The sequence below is a fragment of the Varanus komodoensis genome, unplaced genomic scaffold, assembly GCF_004798865.1.
Source record: "Varanus komodoensis strain SLA01 unplaced genomic scaffold, ASM479886v1 scaffold10, whole genome shotgun sequence".
NCBI classification, from domain to species: domain Eukaryota; kingdom Metazoa; phylum Chordata; class Lepidosauria; order Squamata; family Varanidae; genus Varanus; species Varanus komodoensis.
The window spans coordinates 21,417,936-21,434,114 of record NW_025335269.1 but is presented as its reverse complement, the minus strand read 5'-3'; the positions used below and the strand labels follow the sequence as shown (position 1 = coordinate 21,434,114).

Below are 16,179 nucleotides of genomic sequence, written 5' to 3'. Positions count from 1 at the left end.
CGCCATTTTGTGCAGAGGCTGCAGTTACTGAGGGAGACGGAGTCAGCGAGCAGGCTGGGAAGAAAAGGAAGAGGAGGACGCGGGGCGGGATAAAGGATGCCTCCGGGGACGAAGGGTAGGAGAAGCAGAGGCGGGGAGGGGGCGGGCGGCGGTCTTGTAGGTGGAAAGCCACGCAGCACCTCCGGAGACCTGCCGCCCGGCCCAACTCCCCCAGAATTTTGTCTTGAGGCGGCAGTTGGAGGCTTGAATGGTAGCCCTGTCTTGTCTTGCCTTGCATTTTAAAACCAGGTCCTGGTTCTTGTCGTGCATTTTAAAAGCAGCGAAGGTAGTGCAACTGCCCAGGTAAACGTAGTGAAGGCTAGGCTGTAAACAGACATACCGGGGTTAAGTTCTGCGGAACCCGTTGGAACTTGGATTGTATCCACACGCACAGAAAAATGGCTGTGCGGATTGTTAAAGGAGTAGATAAATCGCATGTCTGAATTCTGCCGTACTTCTTTTTTAAAGCCCCTGTGAGAAAGAAATGAGCATAGCCCGGTGCTCCCTGCAGAGTCAACAATACGATGCAGCCGCTAAAAGAGCAAATGCTATATTGCTATTTGGATCACTTCCAAAACACGAGAAGTACCTGTTCCCCTATTCTCAGCGATAGTCAAACCTCATCTAGAACACTGTCCAGTTTTGGACACCAAAGTTTAAGAAAGATGCAGAAAAATTGGAAAGGGGCCAGAAGACAACAAAGATGATGGAAGGTCTGGAAACAAAGCTCTATGAGGAGAGACAGAGAAATGGGCATGTTCAACCTCAAGAAGAGAAGACTTTGAGGGATGTGTTAGCACTCTGACAGGCTGTCACCCAGAGGAAGGACAAGATCTCTTGCTTGTCCTAGAGTGTAGGATATAGACCAATGAATTCAAGTTGCAACAAAACAGATTCAGGCTAGATATTAGATAAAATTTCCTAACTGTCAGAGTGATACTATAGTGGAACCAGTTTCCTGAGAGGTTGTGGGCCATCCCACACTAGAAGCATTCAAGATGAAACTAGACAGTCATTCAAGTGAGATAGTGTCACTCGGTGCCCCGCACTAGGAGGGGATTGGACCTGATGTCCTTCTTGGCCTCTTCCAACTCTACTGTTCTATTATGCTTCTTCCTTTGATCTTGTTCTCTATGCACAACATAGGAGAACATTAAAGAAAAATGTGATCTCTCTTTGTTCAGTGTTATGTTTATGGGTTCTGCTATTCTTCATAGAGGTATGGGTAGGAACACCTTCCAGATGGTTTGGACTATAACACTGTTTAGGCACATCTAGCAAAGCAATGATCAGGGATTGTGGGAGCTGTAGGATGTTCTGGACTTGCCTCTCCCTCTGTAGTAAACAGATTTGTGGCTGAGTAGTAGCAGGAGGGTTTTAATACCTGAAAACAAATTGACTTCTTAAAGCCTGTAGAATTCTCTCCGGAATAATAACAGCAATAGCACTATTACTGTGTTATTTTGTTTACAACCATAACTGGGTATAGTTCATCACTTTGCCATTTATAGTCCTTAAATGCCCCCTATCTCACCATGCACAACATACAGACAAAAGTTATCATATTCTTAATCGCTTCTTCTGTAAATTCATTGTGGATGAAAGGACTTGGTTCTCAGGCTTGTTGCACTAGATAAGTTATGGTGGTTTATAAGTCAAGCATGGCTCATTGTATTGATTGAGCCCAGCAGAGTGACAAAATGATAAGTCACCCCAGTTTATAAGCCACTATGGCTTATTGTGTTGTATGCACCCAGTCTGAGGCAATGGGAAGCCCTATGAGAGCAGTTATAGCTGAAGAAAAAAGCTCAGTTGATCATTGTTGCTGTTTCTGAACACTCTTGCTTCTTTTCTTGCCCACTCCCAAATTAAACCCTCAAGATTTTTTGAAATCTGTTGCATGTTGTTACAATATCCAATGAATTAGTTTTTAGGCCATCAAAATTTATGCCTTAATAAATCCATTAGTTATTATGTGCTGCATGCCTATTGTTTTTCTGCAAAAGACTACATGTCCACCCTATTGAAGTAGTATGTTCTTTTAGTAATCCCTAAACAATGCGGTCCTAGGCATACCTATTCAGAAGTATCTCTAGGATTCCAGCCTCAAGGACAGACTATACTAGACATGGCTGCACATCATACATCTTGTAAACTGCCCAGAGCATACAAGAATGGAGCGGTATATAAATATTAAAATAAATAAAAAATACCTCATGGTTTTATTTTCCAGTATTTTCTGTGTATGGGTACCAGACTTTGCCAGGTCAAAAAATCCCTGTGTCCAGCAGCTGACTGGCTCAGCTTTAAAAGGGAACAAATATTTTTGCCCCTATTACCTGCAATTTTTGTTTTTTTTCAGGTGAGTCACGTGATGTGGTGGTATCCTCTAGGTAAGATCTATTAGTTCACGTATATAAATATTATGGATTTGGTTGATGGATCAGAGATTTACAGCCTGATTCTGTTTGCCTTGAGTGTCATTTTTCTTGGTACAAAGACAGTATACAAATCAAGCAAAGAAAATTTATTTTCAAAAGCAACTAAGCTGGATTGAGTGTGACTGCCTGTTAGCTTTCAGAACAAGGCCGGATAATTATGCCCTGCTATGGTAGAAGTTACTGCTTGGCTATAACAGTTTTAGACAACTGGCATATCTGTTTAGCATATTGCTTTGCAGCTATGTTGAAAGGACATCAAGATAATAACATGTAGAAGAGAAATATATCTTGTTGTGACTGGATACTAAATCATAGTAGCTTTAAAAACAAAAGTTTACAAATGTGATGTGTGTTCTGTTAGCAGACTCTTGTATACTCATGTAGATGTTGTTTGTTTTTAGTACTGAAGGTGATGCTATTAAAGTTTATGTAAGAGTGCGTCCTCCTTCAGAAGGAACTGTGCTTGCTGATGGGGATCATGGCTTGTGTTTATCCGTTCTTTCATCAAATACAATCCGTCTTCATTCAAAGCCGGAACCTAAGATTTTCACCTTTGATGATGTGGCAGATATGGACACAACCCAGGTAATTTGTCAGACTTGCAAATATGAAAATCTTGGTGTTGGGCCTTAACCCCATTTTCTTTATTTATATTAGGAGATTGCTCACATTTTCTTGGAAATCTTCAACTGGAATTGTAAGGAGCTGTCCCTGTATATCTCTATAAAACATTACCATGCTGCCTCTTTGAGTCAGATAGGAAGAGAGGAAATTGATGGGAAATTTGATTTTTTTTTAATTGGCTGTTAGGATTATACTACACTTGATCTTAGCCAAAAGGCCGAGAAGCGATGGCTGTTATGATTAGAAAAACAACTATTCAATCTGTGTATGATGTCTCAGCCTCACAAAGTAGTACAACTTTGTGAACTCACCACCACACCATGTCACAATGTATGTAAAAACTTGTTGAGAGGTCTACCAAGATTAAAAAGGAGCTGTAAAGCAGCCATTTTTTGGATGCTAATTGTAACTAACCTTGCCTTAGTCCTGAAAGACACCATTAAAAAAAAGATTCTTAAAAAGAGGCTGCATCATCTAGCGATGCTTGGGACTGCCATTTGTCCTATTTTTCTGAGGAAAGTTGGATTCCAACTGAAATGTTGCTGCTATTTAGTGTAGATGGCTCCAGGACACGTCTAAAGCAATCTCCTTCAGGGGCAGAGAAGATACCTCCTTCTTAAGGAGTGAAACATTAGTTTAATAACCTGGATGCACCACGCAATGCTTACTAGTCCTCTAGCAATTGTTTAATATAACTAACAGAATATATTAATAGAGACTGCTGAGCCAATGGTATAGCTTTAACTTTAGAACAGTATTTTTATTTACAAAATGCGTAATATTTCAAGTTTTTAAAATAGCTAGGCATTATAAACAGATAAGGATAACATGATAAAAAATAAGCCCCATTTGCAGCTTTAAAAATGAAAGGCAGAAGGAAATAAAAGAAGATTAAAGCAAAACTGAAATGCAAGTTTAGTGGACTGGTCTGGACTATATTGTGATTTATGACATTAAGGTTATTATAACTTATATTATAAAATAGAAGTTATTCTTTAGGCACATTCTCATAATGGCTCCAAACTATTACTTGGAAGCAAATCTCATTGATTTCATTATTTCATGCATAATAACAGTTATTTCATGTCTGTGGAAGTACTGGAAGCATTCCTTAATGTCACAATATGTATATTGTTTAATGACCAAAGGCCAGAGGGTAATAATTATTTGAATGTAAGAAGTAAAGATCCTTCCTTCAGTATAAAATTTTAACAAATCATTTTGATCTTTTATGCCCAGGAATCAGTGTTCTCAAGCGTGGCAAAAAATATAGTGGAATCATGTATGAATGGCTACAATGGAACCATCTTTGCCTAGTAAGCTTTCAACCTTCCTTTATTTCTTATACATTTAAACATATCTGGTTTGAATGGTAATGGACTCATGGGAAGCTGCCTTTTATTAGGTCAGTCTGTTTGTTCATTGAGCCTATCATTGTCTACCCTAACTGGTGCAGGTCTCTAGGGCTGCAAGGTGAAAGGGTTTTCCACCTCAGCTGGCGATATCAGGGAAGGAAATTAAGGTCTCCTGCATGTGTAGATTCATGTGTTATACCATCAAGACTAGATCATATGGAATTATCCCTAGAAAAAATATAAGTTCCAATGACTGAGTAATAATTTTGTGGTGGGGGTCTTGTTTATTTGTTTTGTAGTGGACAGACTGGTTCAGGGAAAACTTTTACTATGATGGGTAAGTATCTTGCATTTAATATTTATTATTTCTTAGATTTGTTTGGAAGCTACCCAGATTTGGAATTTCACACTCTCTGATTGTACTTGTCTTATTTTAGCCAACTTGCAGTGCGATGTTTGTATTTGTCCAGTTTTTCCAAGTCTTTGGACTATTCTAATAAAATGAATTAATAAATTCTGTCATACTACATGGTCTAACCACCTAGACCATAGTGGAAAACCTGTTTCAGATAAAACTGATTGTAGGCAAGGATGTTATTGCCCTGCCTGCAGAAACTGGGCCACATCCAAAAGTGCCATCCCATTGCAGGAATGTGGCCTCATAATGTAATTGCTCAGGCCTCATTCATGTACGTATTGCCCCTCCCTTGCCCATCAAAATTATTACCTATGGATGCTTCTTTAGGAGAGTAAAAGGAGGCTCGGAGTACACTCTCTTATCTATGATTGAAGATAAGGTGTGGTCCCCTTAACCAAAGGGAGTGGAAGTCCAAGGCTGCCACTGCATTGATTGGAAATAATTAACCCTGGAAGGAACAGACATCAGGAGCTTGCAGAGGGATCTATTTCTTTTAATTATTTCCTTTACCTATTGAGAAAGCCTCCGTACTATTCCAGAAACACTGCATTCTGTTAATAAAGTAAGCTGACTTGTTTGTATGCTCCCAACAATTATCTTTTAGGACCTCCTGATTCAGATAACTTTACTCATAATTTGAGAGGAGTAATTCCACGAAGTTTCGAATACCTGTTTTTTCTAATTGAACGTGAAAAAGAAAAGGTAAAAAATTTTTACAATGAAGGTCATAGAGGTAGTTCTTAATTATAAATTAGCTGGGTTGGCTCATTAATGAAAATATCCTGCTAGTTCTTAGATGCCATTCATTATTTGAGAAGGTCTTAACTGATTGTTTGGAATTATGATAAAATCTATTATTTTAGAATCTACTATTTTATGGTAGCAAGTAACTGTATAGCATGCCACTCACCTGTGATGAATAATGTTGCACTGTAGATGATTTCTTGACTTGTTTTTTAATCTCCCAAACTATAAAATGAAAAAAGACAGAGGGGAAAAAAGAGTGTATTTGAAAAGTATACATGAAAATATTTCAGTAATTATTTCATCAGCTCCTGCAGAAGTGAATATTCAAATAAGTAGCTATTTGAAAATGTCTATGAGCCACCCTTTCAAATATTTGAACAGGTCATTAATCCCTTATGAAATAGGAGGTGACCATTTATCTTTCCGGTATTATATCAGTGAAATTTAGCTGTCAAAATAGTGCAAGAAATCCATTCATGCTGACTGTTCATTAATTTTCAAGAAGTAGAAAGATAATTTAAAAGAGCATATACATCAGAATATTTTAAAGACTATTCTTGCATAAAATTTATCTCTAATTACCTTTTCCCAGAAGAAGTTAGTACAGGACAAAACATATGTTTCGAAGAAGTATCAGGTGCACTGCAATGCTAGCAATTGTGAAATAAGAGACACCTTCTCAAAGAGATGTTGTGGCATCCAGTAGCCACAAAGTTGCTAAATAAGATGCATCCTAAAATTGATACAACAGGTATTGTTCTGGCAAAATGGGACAGTCTACTTCACTATTTCATTCCTACTTAGAACCAGGTATATCATATTTATTGTTATTGATTATTCATCAAGAACAAATATTTATGCATAGGTCACTTCGCCTGACCAACTTCAATACGTGCTCTAGCAATGATGGAGACTCTGATGCTGTAAACCTGGCAGGGCCAGATGCAGCAGCTGCAAATATTGCCATTGAAAGGAAACAGCTGTGTGCATAGCCTGTATAGTTCTGTAACAGACAGAAGAGCTATCCTTTGTATTTGTTGCTTAAAGTAGCCAGAAGAGATTTTATATATAGCAAAAATGGATTGCTTGTTGTAAACAGGAGTAAGAGAAGCACAGGAACAGAAAGGTAACAGCAACTTTAAAAATATAAAGTGAATACAGCATTAACCTGGGTAACTTAAGTATAAAAGATCAATAAACTCATGTGTTCATAAAGGATGTAATAACTTTGTAATAGTAGATAAAGCTAAAACATCAGTTTCTCTGTAACACAATGTTAATGTTTCTTATAGGCTGGTACTGGAAAAAGTTTTCTCTGTAAGTGTTCGTTTATTGAAATCTACAATGAACAAATATTTGATTTACTGGATTCAGCTTCAGCTGGCCTCTTCCTCAGGGAGCACATCACAAAAGGCGTATTCGTTGTTGGTGCTGTGGAGCAAGTGCTGACCTCAGCTGCTGAAGCTTACCAAGTATGCTCTGTTTTGATAGGTAGAGGTATATGTTCTCCTGTGCTATAATTCAGGCGAATGGGTAGGCATAAAAATGTCTTAATAAATAAATAAGTAAGTAACAATGTTATGATTTGAAAAGCTTGGCCACTGGAAATACCTTGTGCACTTTTAAATTATGTATTATATTTATAGCCTACTATTTATAGCCTACCTAAGGTGGCTTACATAATTTCTCTTTTCTCTCCATTCTATCTTCACAACAAGAAGGTGAGGTAGGTTAGGATGAGAGTCTGTTACTGGCCAAAGTCATCTAGTGACCTACATGGCCAAGCAGGGACTGGAACCGAGATCTCCCGAGCCCCAGTCTAACCTTGTAACCGCTATACCACACTGGCTTTCTAGTGTGCATACTTTATGCTCAGGGACCTTTATTTATACCTTCTCTCCTTTAGTCCCCTTTCATTGTGTTCAGATATGAGCACCTGATTGCTGAAATCCAGCAGCTTCCTAACTAATTTTTAGCGAACAAGACCCCAAAGCATTATGTTGGGTATGTGGGGCTTTTTAGATTCCCTTCTTCCAGCTGCACATATGGTTGCCTTCTCAAGTGTCAGGGCACTTTCAGCAGGCATGAGAGATTGTCTCTGGAAGGGAAAATTGGTGCACATGAAAGTATTTTGTATGCGTAAACTGGCCTTTTTGGATCTTAGCTCGTGTGTGTATATTTTTTGACATAGTAACATCAAATTAGTGTAAGATTTTCATGCTACCTAGTTGGAAGTAAACAACGAATCTAAACATGTATGAGAACTCCTTAAAAATAGGACAAAGGAAAGTTTGGAATGCCATGTTTTTATATAATTTCTGACACAGAGGTGTAGAGCATGCATAATTAAATACTGTGTCTACTTCTATGAATAAAAGAACACTTGCTAATCTGATTAGTGGTAGCATTTAGAATAACTAAGATTAGCATTATAATTGCAGTTCTGAGTTTAAGATAGTTTTTGAGTGTATTGTAAAATATATTGCATGTCTAACTCGAAGTTTTTCTCCTAACTAGGTTTTAACGATGGGCTGGAGAAATCGTCGTGTAGCATCTACCTCAATGAACAGAGAGTCCTCAAGGTCGCATGCTGTCTTCACTATCACAGTAGAATCAATGGAGAAGAACAATGAGGTTATGAACATTCGGTCCTCTCAACTCAATTTGGTGGATTTGGCTGGATCAGAGAGACAAAAAGATACTCATACTGAAGGCGTTAGGTTAAAGGTCAGTGGTGAGATCCTGCAATTTCTGTTCTGTTAAAAAGCAAATATACAGTCTGTTCATTCATTTTTATTCTTTTATTTTTAGGAGGCAGGAAACATAAACCGTTCATTAAGTTGCCTGGGCCAAGTGATCACTGCACTTGTTGATGTGGGCAATGGAAAACAGAGGCACATCTGCTACAGGGATTCCAGACTGACTTTTCTGCTACGGGTAATATATACAATTAATTTTTAGTCAGTGACTTTGAAAAGACCAATCTTTGAGTTTGTCGCCTTGAATCAGGCTGCTGGGGACTGGGACCAGAGCTGAGAGGCTTACACATCCATAGTCTCTCCCCTTCTTGCTCATTTCCCCACTCTGAGCACACCAATTATTTTCCAAAGGTTATAACACTGACCTCAGGAGAGAAAGCCACTGCAAAGCCTTCCAGAGCAGTTGAGCAGGGGTGGTAGTTATGGGGAAACCCCTGGTCTCTCAGATGCTATCTAGAGTCCATAGGACTACATTCTTGCTTGTGGTAAGTCCCCTATACATTAAAAGCTCTGGAACAGTATAGAACATGTTTGGTTCACATTTGAACCCCTGCCTCCAAAAAAGTCTATCTAGAAAAAATGTAGTACAGTATACCCCTGTGAAGTCACAGTTCAGCGTTTGCGACCTCAGTCTTTCGCAGAATATTCCTCGCTGTGTGGCGGCTTGCTCACAGGGAGATTGTTTTCTCTGCCAGAGAAAACAATCTCTGTGCACCCCCACCCATGCCTCACTGCGCACACCCCCGCTGCCTGGCCTGTGCCCCCTGCCCACACCGCCTTGGCGGCCTGTGCCCATCGCCGGCACTTTTCAACTGGCCCCCTCTTCAAAAAGTTTGAGGACCCCTATTCTAAGACTTCTGGCAATGAACCTGTATCACATTCAAAATTCGCGGTTTTTCACGATTTGTGGGTGCTCTAGGAACACAACTCCCGTGAATTTTGGGGGACTACTGTAATCAGAATTCTAAGGTTACTAGATTCTTTTACAAAGAGTTTTGTTTTACGTGTCCGAAGAATTTGTAAACTGAATTTATAAATGTGCTTAGAAAGGGCATAATGTTGTAACTCTTTTAATAACAATTACCAATGTGTAATAGTAATTACTCCACTGAAATATTCACTCAACATAGCAGTTTTAACCTAGTGCTGAAGCATCAGTTTGTTAAAAACCTATCTTCTCTCTGTAAGCTTGATACCAAATTTACAGAGAAATTCTATATTCAGAAGAAAGACCTGTTGAATAAGATCCAGATTTAACTGTAGTTGGAATAAACTCACTGAAACAACATACCTGAAGTTAGTCATGATTAAATTATGTATCATTGATTTTAGTGGCCCACCTCCAAGTAAGAATCAGTCTGGCTGCAGCTCACTGAGCTCAGTAGGACCAACTCCTGGATAAGTGGGTATTAGATTACTGGATTAATGTTTATAAAAATGACATAAATTGATAATTCTAGAGTATGCAGATTATTTCCCCAGATAATACCTACCATATTTTCTGTCCTTTGGTATTTCACATAGTTAGTAAGCAAGTGATTTCTCAGTTTTGTAAAGGCATGGGATCTTCTTACTACTTCATGTTATAGTACAGACACAGAGCTATATCCCTGCTTAGTATTGTGTTTAAAATCACCTAACCTATGTCTTAAGTGGTAAAACACCAAGGAATCTGCTATTAAGAACTGTCAATCACTAAGAACAAAACAGTTCTCTGAAGTTAGCTACTTTCAGATACATGGTATTAGCACTACTGCCATGCTTTTGAAATTTGTGATTCAAGATATGCTCTTCCATTCAGAGCGCCATATCAAGTATGTTAACAACACACTCTTCTAAAATGGATTTATTGTGTTCTCTTTCCCCTAAAAGCAAAGCCTGCAGATTATGGTTGACAGACTGAAAAAAAAAATGTGTGTAAAGTTATTTTTATGTCTTTAAACAGGATTCACTTGGAGGTAATGCCAAAACCTGTATCATAGCAAATGTTCATCCAGGATCCAGATGTTTCGGTGAAACTTTGTCCACTCTTAACTTTGCTCAGAGGGCAAAATTGATCAAAAACAAGGTATCATACCACTGAGACAGATTTTGATAATTCAGTCACCTTTTTTCTGCTCACAAATAAGTGGTTTTGTAAGCATGCTTTGCATTATTAGATTTTTTTGCCTGCAGTTATTAGCTAGTTTGAGGAAAGTGTGTGATTTTTCTGTTACCTTGCCTACACAAGCTGTATTAATATTAGCTTCTGGCTGTTCCTTGCACCTTAGTTATTAATCTCTGTAAGCCAAAAGACGAAACTAATTTTCCTAGTCACAAATACTTAATAGTGTTTGTGCAGTGCTGAACGCACTCCTGATGCATTTGAACTATTGTAACATCTGCTATTTGTTGCACTGTATTTTAAACTCTGCAACTGATTAGATATATATAATTTATATTAAACCAAAGTCTAATATCTTATTTAGGATGTTGAGCTTCAGAATTAGTATTGTCAATTGTAAACGTGTGTTAACCTGAGGGAAACCATCTGAACTACTGTGTTGCCCTAGCCATGGGCAGTAGGGGTTTTTTTAGATTTCTAGAAAGTGATATACCAATTTCAGGTTTACTAAGAAGGAGATTATTTATTATTGCAGTAATATCCAAATGCTAGCTACACTTCCATAACATCTAGCAGCAACGCCTTACTCAGTGCAGCAGGGACTTCTGCAAGGCAGGATTCCAGTCATCTGAGTTCAAATAGAAACAGCAGAATCCCCCTTGAAAGTAGTCTGAACTAGAGCACAAAGTGGCTAGCTTTTATAGATTACAAAGCTATGGTATTGTAATGCATGCATACAGCATTCAGTACAATTAAAAGATAGGATTACTAGAATAGTTTCGATACCACTATTTGCACAGGATATTCCTGTCTAGAAGGCCAAGGTTCCATCTCGGCCTAACATCAGCGCTTAGGCTCATTACTACCTCTTGCCTGCAGAAGTAATACCTGATAAAGAATATTCAAGGCTGCAGATGTGCAGTGTGCATGGTCCAATCTTAATATTGGAAAGGAAAACTCCATAGTTTCATAAAAGAGGACTGTCAAGGGAATGCTAACTAAAGCTCTGTTGTACTATTGTAAGCAACTAGACTTCAATGCCAAGCAAAGCACACATTTTAAAGAGCTAGAAACCCAGGCCTGGCTTTTTGGGGCTCAGGCCTATTACAACTGCTCTACTTGTCCATGGCCAAGTCAAGTTTCTCAGCCTAAAATAAGTCTCTGGACCAAACTTATATGTCAAGTTATTGTGAATTAGAAGAAACAAAATTGAGAGGAACAGCTCTGTGCATTTTGTCTTAACAAATTTGGATTCTACAAACCAAATATATACATATATAACTTGAAACAATTGCATACTGTCACTTCTTTTTCTAAGATACAAAACATGGGAAGGAAGCATTGGAATGGCAAAGGGCACAAGACTTAAAAGCTAAGGGGCTGAGGAAAGTTGATATTAATCATGAGCAGAGACAGTGTTCAGAGCAAATCTTATCTACCTCCCAACCCCATATTCCATTTTGTTTTTCAGTTTTTGCTTGAAATCATGAGTTTGAAACTTGACTTTTCCACAAAAAAAGAAGGATCAGTGGGAGAATGCTAAAATTTTCATTAGATTTTGTAAATATTCATAGTATATTGCTAGTACAGTATAGGCATATTTCTCAGAATTATCATTTTAAATGCAATGTCTAAAAGTGAGAGTCATGAATACTGATTTGACCTACAGTAGAATTTGCTTTATTTGATCATCTGTTGTAAGTTGTATCTTTCCATTTCTACTCAAGGCTGTAATAAATGAAGATACCCAAGGGAATGTAAGACAGTTGCAATCTGAAGTGAAAAAACTGAAAGAACAGCTTGCTTTGTTTGCTTCAGGGCAATGTTTGTGTACTGCTTCTCTTCCTACAGGTAAAATCTATCTTCTATCTGGGTGTTTCCAAAAGCTAGTTTACTTTTAAGGTGATCTGCTTGAATGTTTTTATTTGCTTGAAAATCTCAAAATATTCTTAATAAATATTTTTGTGTAGAAAAAAATCTTTACACAAATAGAATAGTATAAAAGAATACTCATTCTCTGAATACCAGTCCCATATCACTAAAGAGACAGTGTGGTGGTTAGAGTTTTGGACTGGGGCCCTGGGAAATCCCAGTTTAGTCCTTGTTCAACCATGAAGCTCAGTGGGTATCTTTGGGCTAGTCACTCTCTTTCGGCATAACCTATCTCACAGGATTGTTATTGTGTGGATAAAATGGGGCTATGTAAGTCACCTTGGTTTTCTCACAAGAGGAAAAAAAGTTGGATATGAATGCAAAGTAATAATATTAATAATTGTTGTAGCCTAAAATACTACATACTATTGAGGAAGTTATCAGCAGGCATCGGAGAAACCAAAGGTTTACCGAAATACAAAATAGCGCATTTGGAGTGGCCGGTGGGGTGGGTGGAACCCCAAAAGTCTATTTAAGACTGCACATGCTCAGTAGCCATGGAAAGCCCACTAACTGTGGGATGGGGAGGTGGAAACCTAGTGAGAATGCAACTGGGAACACCATCTTATGGCTGGTGGATCATTTGTGGCCAGCATAGGAAAAGGCAAAGTCCCTGCTGTGACCTTGGAAAAGCCCTCCAAAGTTGCAGCAGGTACTCCCTCTTCAGACCCCATCCACCCACTTCTTCTCAGCCAGCATGAATTTTTCTGTGTTGGTCAAGGCTCTGAAAATGAAGGATAGCCTTCATGAGGAGGAGGAGTGCATAAGGCACTACTGTTGTCCACTGAATCCAGGTGGTGCCTCACTCTCATCTCACAAGAAGGAGGAAAATATTTAGATAACTGAAATAGGTTGTTTTTGAGGGCAGGGGAGTGGGGAAGCAATCTTCATCTATGTGCCCCTCCTGCCCTCCATTGGATAGGAGGGCAGGAGGGGCACCTTTTGGGCCTGTAATTTGAGTTTGGAGGGTTCTGGGTGGCCTTACAGTTTTGTATCCAACTCCATTTGAATTCAGTCCATTTTGCTCAGTGGGCATAAGTTTGCAGTCTTAATAGCCAGTTCTGTGTAAAAGTAGGCATTTCTAAACCCAGTGATACTACTAAGATTGACATCTTGAGTCAGCATCTGTAGGTTTATAATGGGTTTCACATAATTCTTAGCAGAAGTGCTTGCAAACTTTTGTATATAAACAAGCACGGAATACATGAAAGATCTAAAACCTTTCTTCTGGCTGGAATTTTAATCATAATTAAATTTAAATTACATTTTCTGGAACATTCTTAACATTTAAAAAACAATATTAATGGTACAATCCTGTACATGGTTAGATCTTTTTTCTGTTTAACACTGCCATCATGCTACAGCCTACATAACTGGATGGAAGGATGCTGGTAGTTGTAGAACTTTTCTGGTTAAACATGCATCTGATTTCCTCCCTAAATATACTGATGAATAAATCTAGGGAAATGTTACCTAATGTATATATCTTATTTTACACCCCCTTTTAAGGTACCACCTCACCTGATGTGGGACATACAGATTATATGAACCGCTTCCTTGAAGCAATGCTGTTCTTAGAAAAATCTGAAAAAGAAAGAAAGGTAAGAGTATGATTTAGATTTGCATCTAGTAAGGTCAAGCTTTTGCCACTAGCATAATGTTTATCCCTATTTGAAGCAAAAAATAAAGCTTTAAAAGCTGTACTCTTTAATTAGAACAGGTATGTTTCAAACACAAATATGTAGGGAGTATAAATTCTGTATTAAAAATATGCTTTCATTTAATGACAGCTTGTGTTGATTGTATCCAGGATAGAGCTAAATGAAGATAATTTTCATCTATATGATTCTTGGTGCTATTGCTTTGTCCTAAATCTGCTGCCTTTATTTTAAGATGCTGTTAGAAAAAGTTGCCCAACTAGAAGATCTCTCAGTAAAAAAGGAGAAGTTTATTCAGTCAAATAAAATGATAGTTAAATTCAGAGAGGATCACATTACCCGTCTAGAAAAGCTACATAAAGAGGCTCGTGACACCTTTTTGCCTGAGGAACAACAGGACTTCTTCAGGGATTTGAAGGAGGAGCTAAAGATTCTCAGAGAACAGGTAATTTTCTTTTGTTTAATGTAGGGGTGCAGAAACTCTGACCCAAGATTGTAGTCCTATCCCTACAAGGCGACACCACTTTCTATTCACCAATGTGCAGTTTCTCACCTTTATGCAATTTTCCTCCATTCTACATGGTTGAAATGCCTGTCCTAAAACTTAGTTACTGGTAGTAAGAGTGTTAAGGTAAAGTATGCTGGTTTTTTTCATGCAATCTTTTTTGCCTTCAGCCCCTCTCACCACCAGAATGCAGCTCCTGAGAGCTTCTCTGAAAGGGGCTCTGCCTTCTGGATGAAATAGTTTCTTCACCCCTGGCTTAATGCCTTGTTGCTGGATCAGACAAAACTGTCAGGCCCAGGATTTTGTTTCAACAGTGACCAACAAAGGTGTATAAGCAAGAAATAGTCAATGGGACTGAAGTTAATCAAGATCAACACTGTGTATACAAACAAGCTTTTGACAATTAATAAAAGTAATCAATTTTAATAAAACTTTGTTTACCAATTTAGAAACAAATCCATCAACTTTGTTTACTACTGGAGATTTGTTTATAGACTGAATTAAGGCAATGTTGTTTACAGGTGGAGCATCATCCGCGGATTGCAAAATATGCCATGGAGAACCATATTCTCCGGGAAGAGAACAAGCAGCTTCGTTCCTTACAATCAGTGAAAAGGGCCCAGGAAATGGATGCTCAGACCATGGCAGAATTGGAAAAAATGTTCTTAGAAACCTCGCGTAGAGAGTGTAATGACAGAGGTATGGCACACATTTCTGCTGTTTCATACATTTGATTCTCATAAAGTGCTATGCTCTATTAAAATAACATTGCTTTTCTCATGAGATTATTTTTCCTCTAAAGCGCAGTGCCCACTGAATTTACTGACATTTTGTTTCCAGTCTGCTGGTTTTATGCTTGTTCCTTTGGAGTATTAAATTTAGCTAAAACATTGAACTATATTCTGATAAAACATTGTGAGTAATCCGTATGGTGACAGTGCTCATCATGACAGATTGTTTCAAATGAACACTCAAGACAGGCTGATTTCTTTCCTCGGCATCTTTTTGGAGAATTAATAGGACTTAATTGCCAACAGAAGGACATTTTATGCATTCACTGAATATAAGCCTAGAGACAGCAATTTGATACATTATGACATGATATGGCCTAGATGCTGCTTGATACATAAAATCTTCAGTCTGCCTAACTCCATCATGTGAAGTATTCCCTTTTGCGGAGGAAATGACATTGCAACTGCTTGCCAGGACTAAACAAATCCTTTTAAAGAATAAGTATTATTTTCCCTAAGAATATGCCATTGAGTATTGTGCCTGAAACTCTTCCAAGAAATATGGCAATCTCATTTAAATATATGATAACAGCAGCAAGGGTTATAATTGCAACAAAATGGAAAGCAGAAGACTGCCCAACTAGTAAAGATTGGGAAAATAAATTAGTGGAATAGGAAGTAATGGCAAAATTAACCAGCTATATAAATAGAGGACCAGCAAAAAAAGAAAGAAAGAAAGAAAGGGAAAGCTTATACATATTTTACATAACAATTGAGTGAAAAAATAAGGTTGAGCTAGATGATACATTTACTAATCAGCTATATATAGAAGACTGGTTAAAGAAATTTATGTTAAATGGAAAGCC

At 38.1% G+C, this 16,179-nt stretch overlaps 1 protein-coding gene and 1 pseudogene across 3 annotated transcripts in view; one reads left to right on the top strand and one right to left on the bottom strand.

The window, feature by feature from the left end:
* The window catches only part of KIF15 (kinesin family member 15), a 41,810-nt gene that overhangs the window by 708 nt on the left and 24,923 nt on the right, over positions 1 to 16,179 (top strand). Inside the window, exons 1-14 of one of the 3 annotated variants that reach the window (XM_044456327.1) lie at positions 50 to 115; positions 2,402 to 2,432; positions 2,882 to 3,065; positions 4,344 to 4,420; positions 4,759 to 4,796; positions 5,482 to 5,579; positions 6,917 to 7,096; positions 8,142 to 8,351; positions 8,436 to 8,561; positions 10,329 to 10,451; positions 12,215 to 12,338; positions 13,929 to 14,020; positions 14,313 to 14,522; positions 15,104 to 15,281. In XM_044456327.1, coding sequence (XP_044312262.1) covers positions 97 to 115; positions 2,402 to 2,432; positions 2,882 to 3,065; positions 4,344 to 4,420; positions 4,759 to 4,796; positions 5,482 to 5,579; positions 6,917 to 7,096; positions 8,142 to 8,351; positions 8,436 to 8,561; positions 10,329 to 10,451; positions 12,215 to 12,338; positions 13,929 to 14,020; positions 14,313 to 14,522; positions 15,104 to 15,281 — 1,690 coding nt within the window. In that variant the 5' untranslated portion in view covers positions 50 to 96. Of the gene's footprint in view, positions 1 to 49; positions 116 to 2,401; positions 2,433 to 2,881; positions 3,066 to 4,343; positions 4,421 to 4,758; positions 4,797 to 5,481; positions 5,580 to 6,916; positions 7,097 to 8,141; positions 8,352 to 8,435; positions 8,562 to 10,328; positions 10,452 to 12,214; positions 12,339 to 13,928; positions 14,021 to 14,312; positions 14,523 to 15,103; positions 15,282 to 16,179 lie in introns of those variants that run through there. The other 2 variants (XM_044456334.1, XM_044456342.1) reach the window with 2 other exon arrangements.
* LOC123017711 lies at positions 3,251 to 3,333 on the bottom strand (annotated as a pseudogene).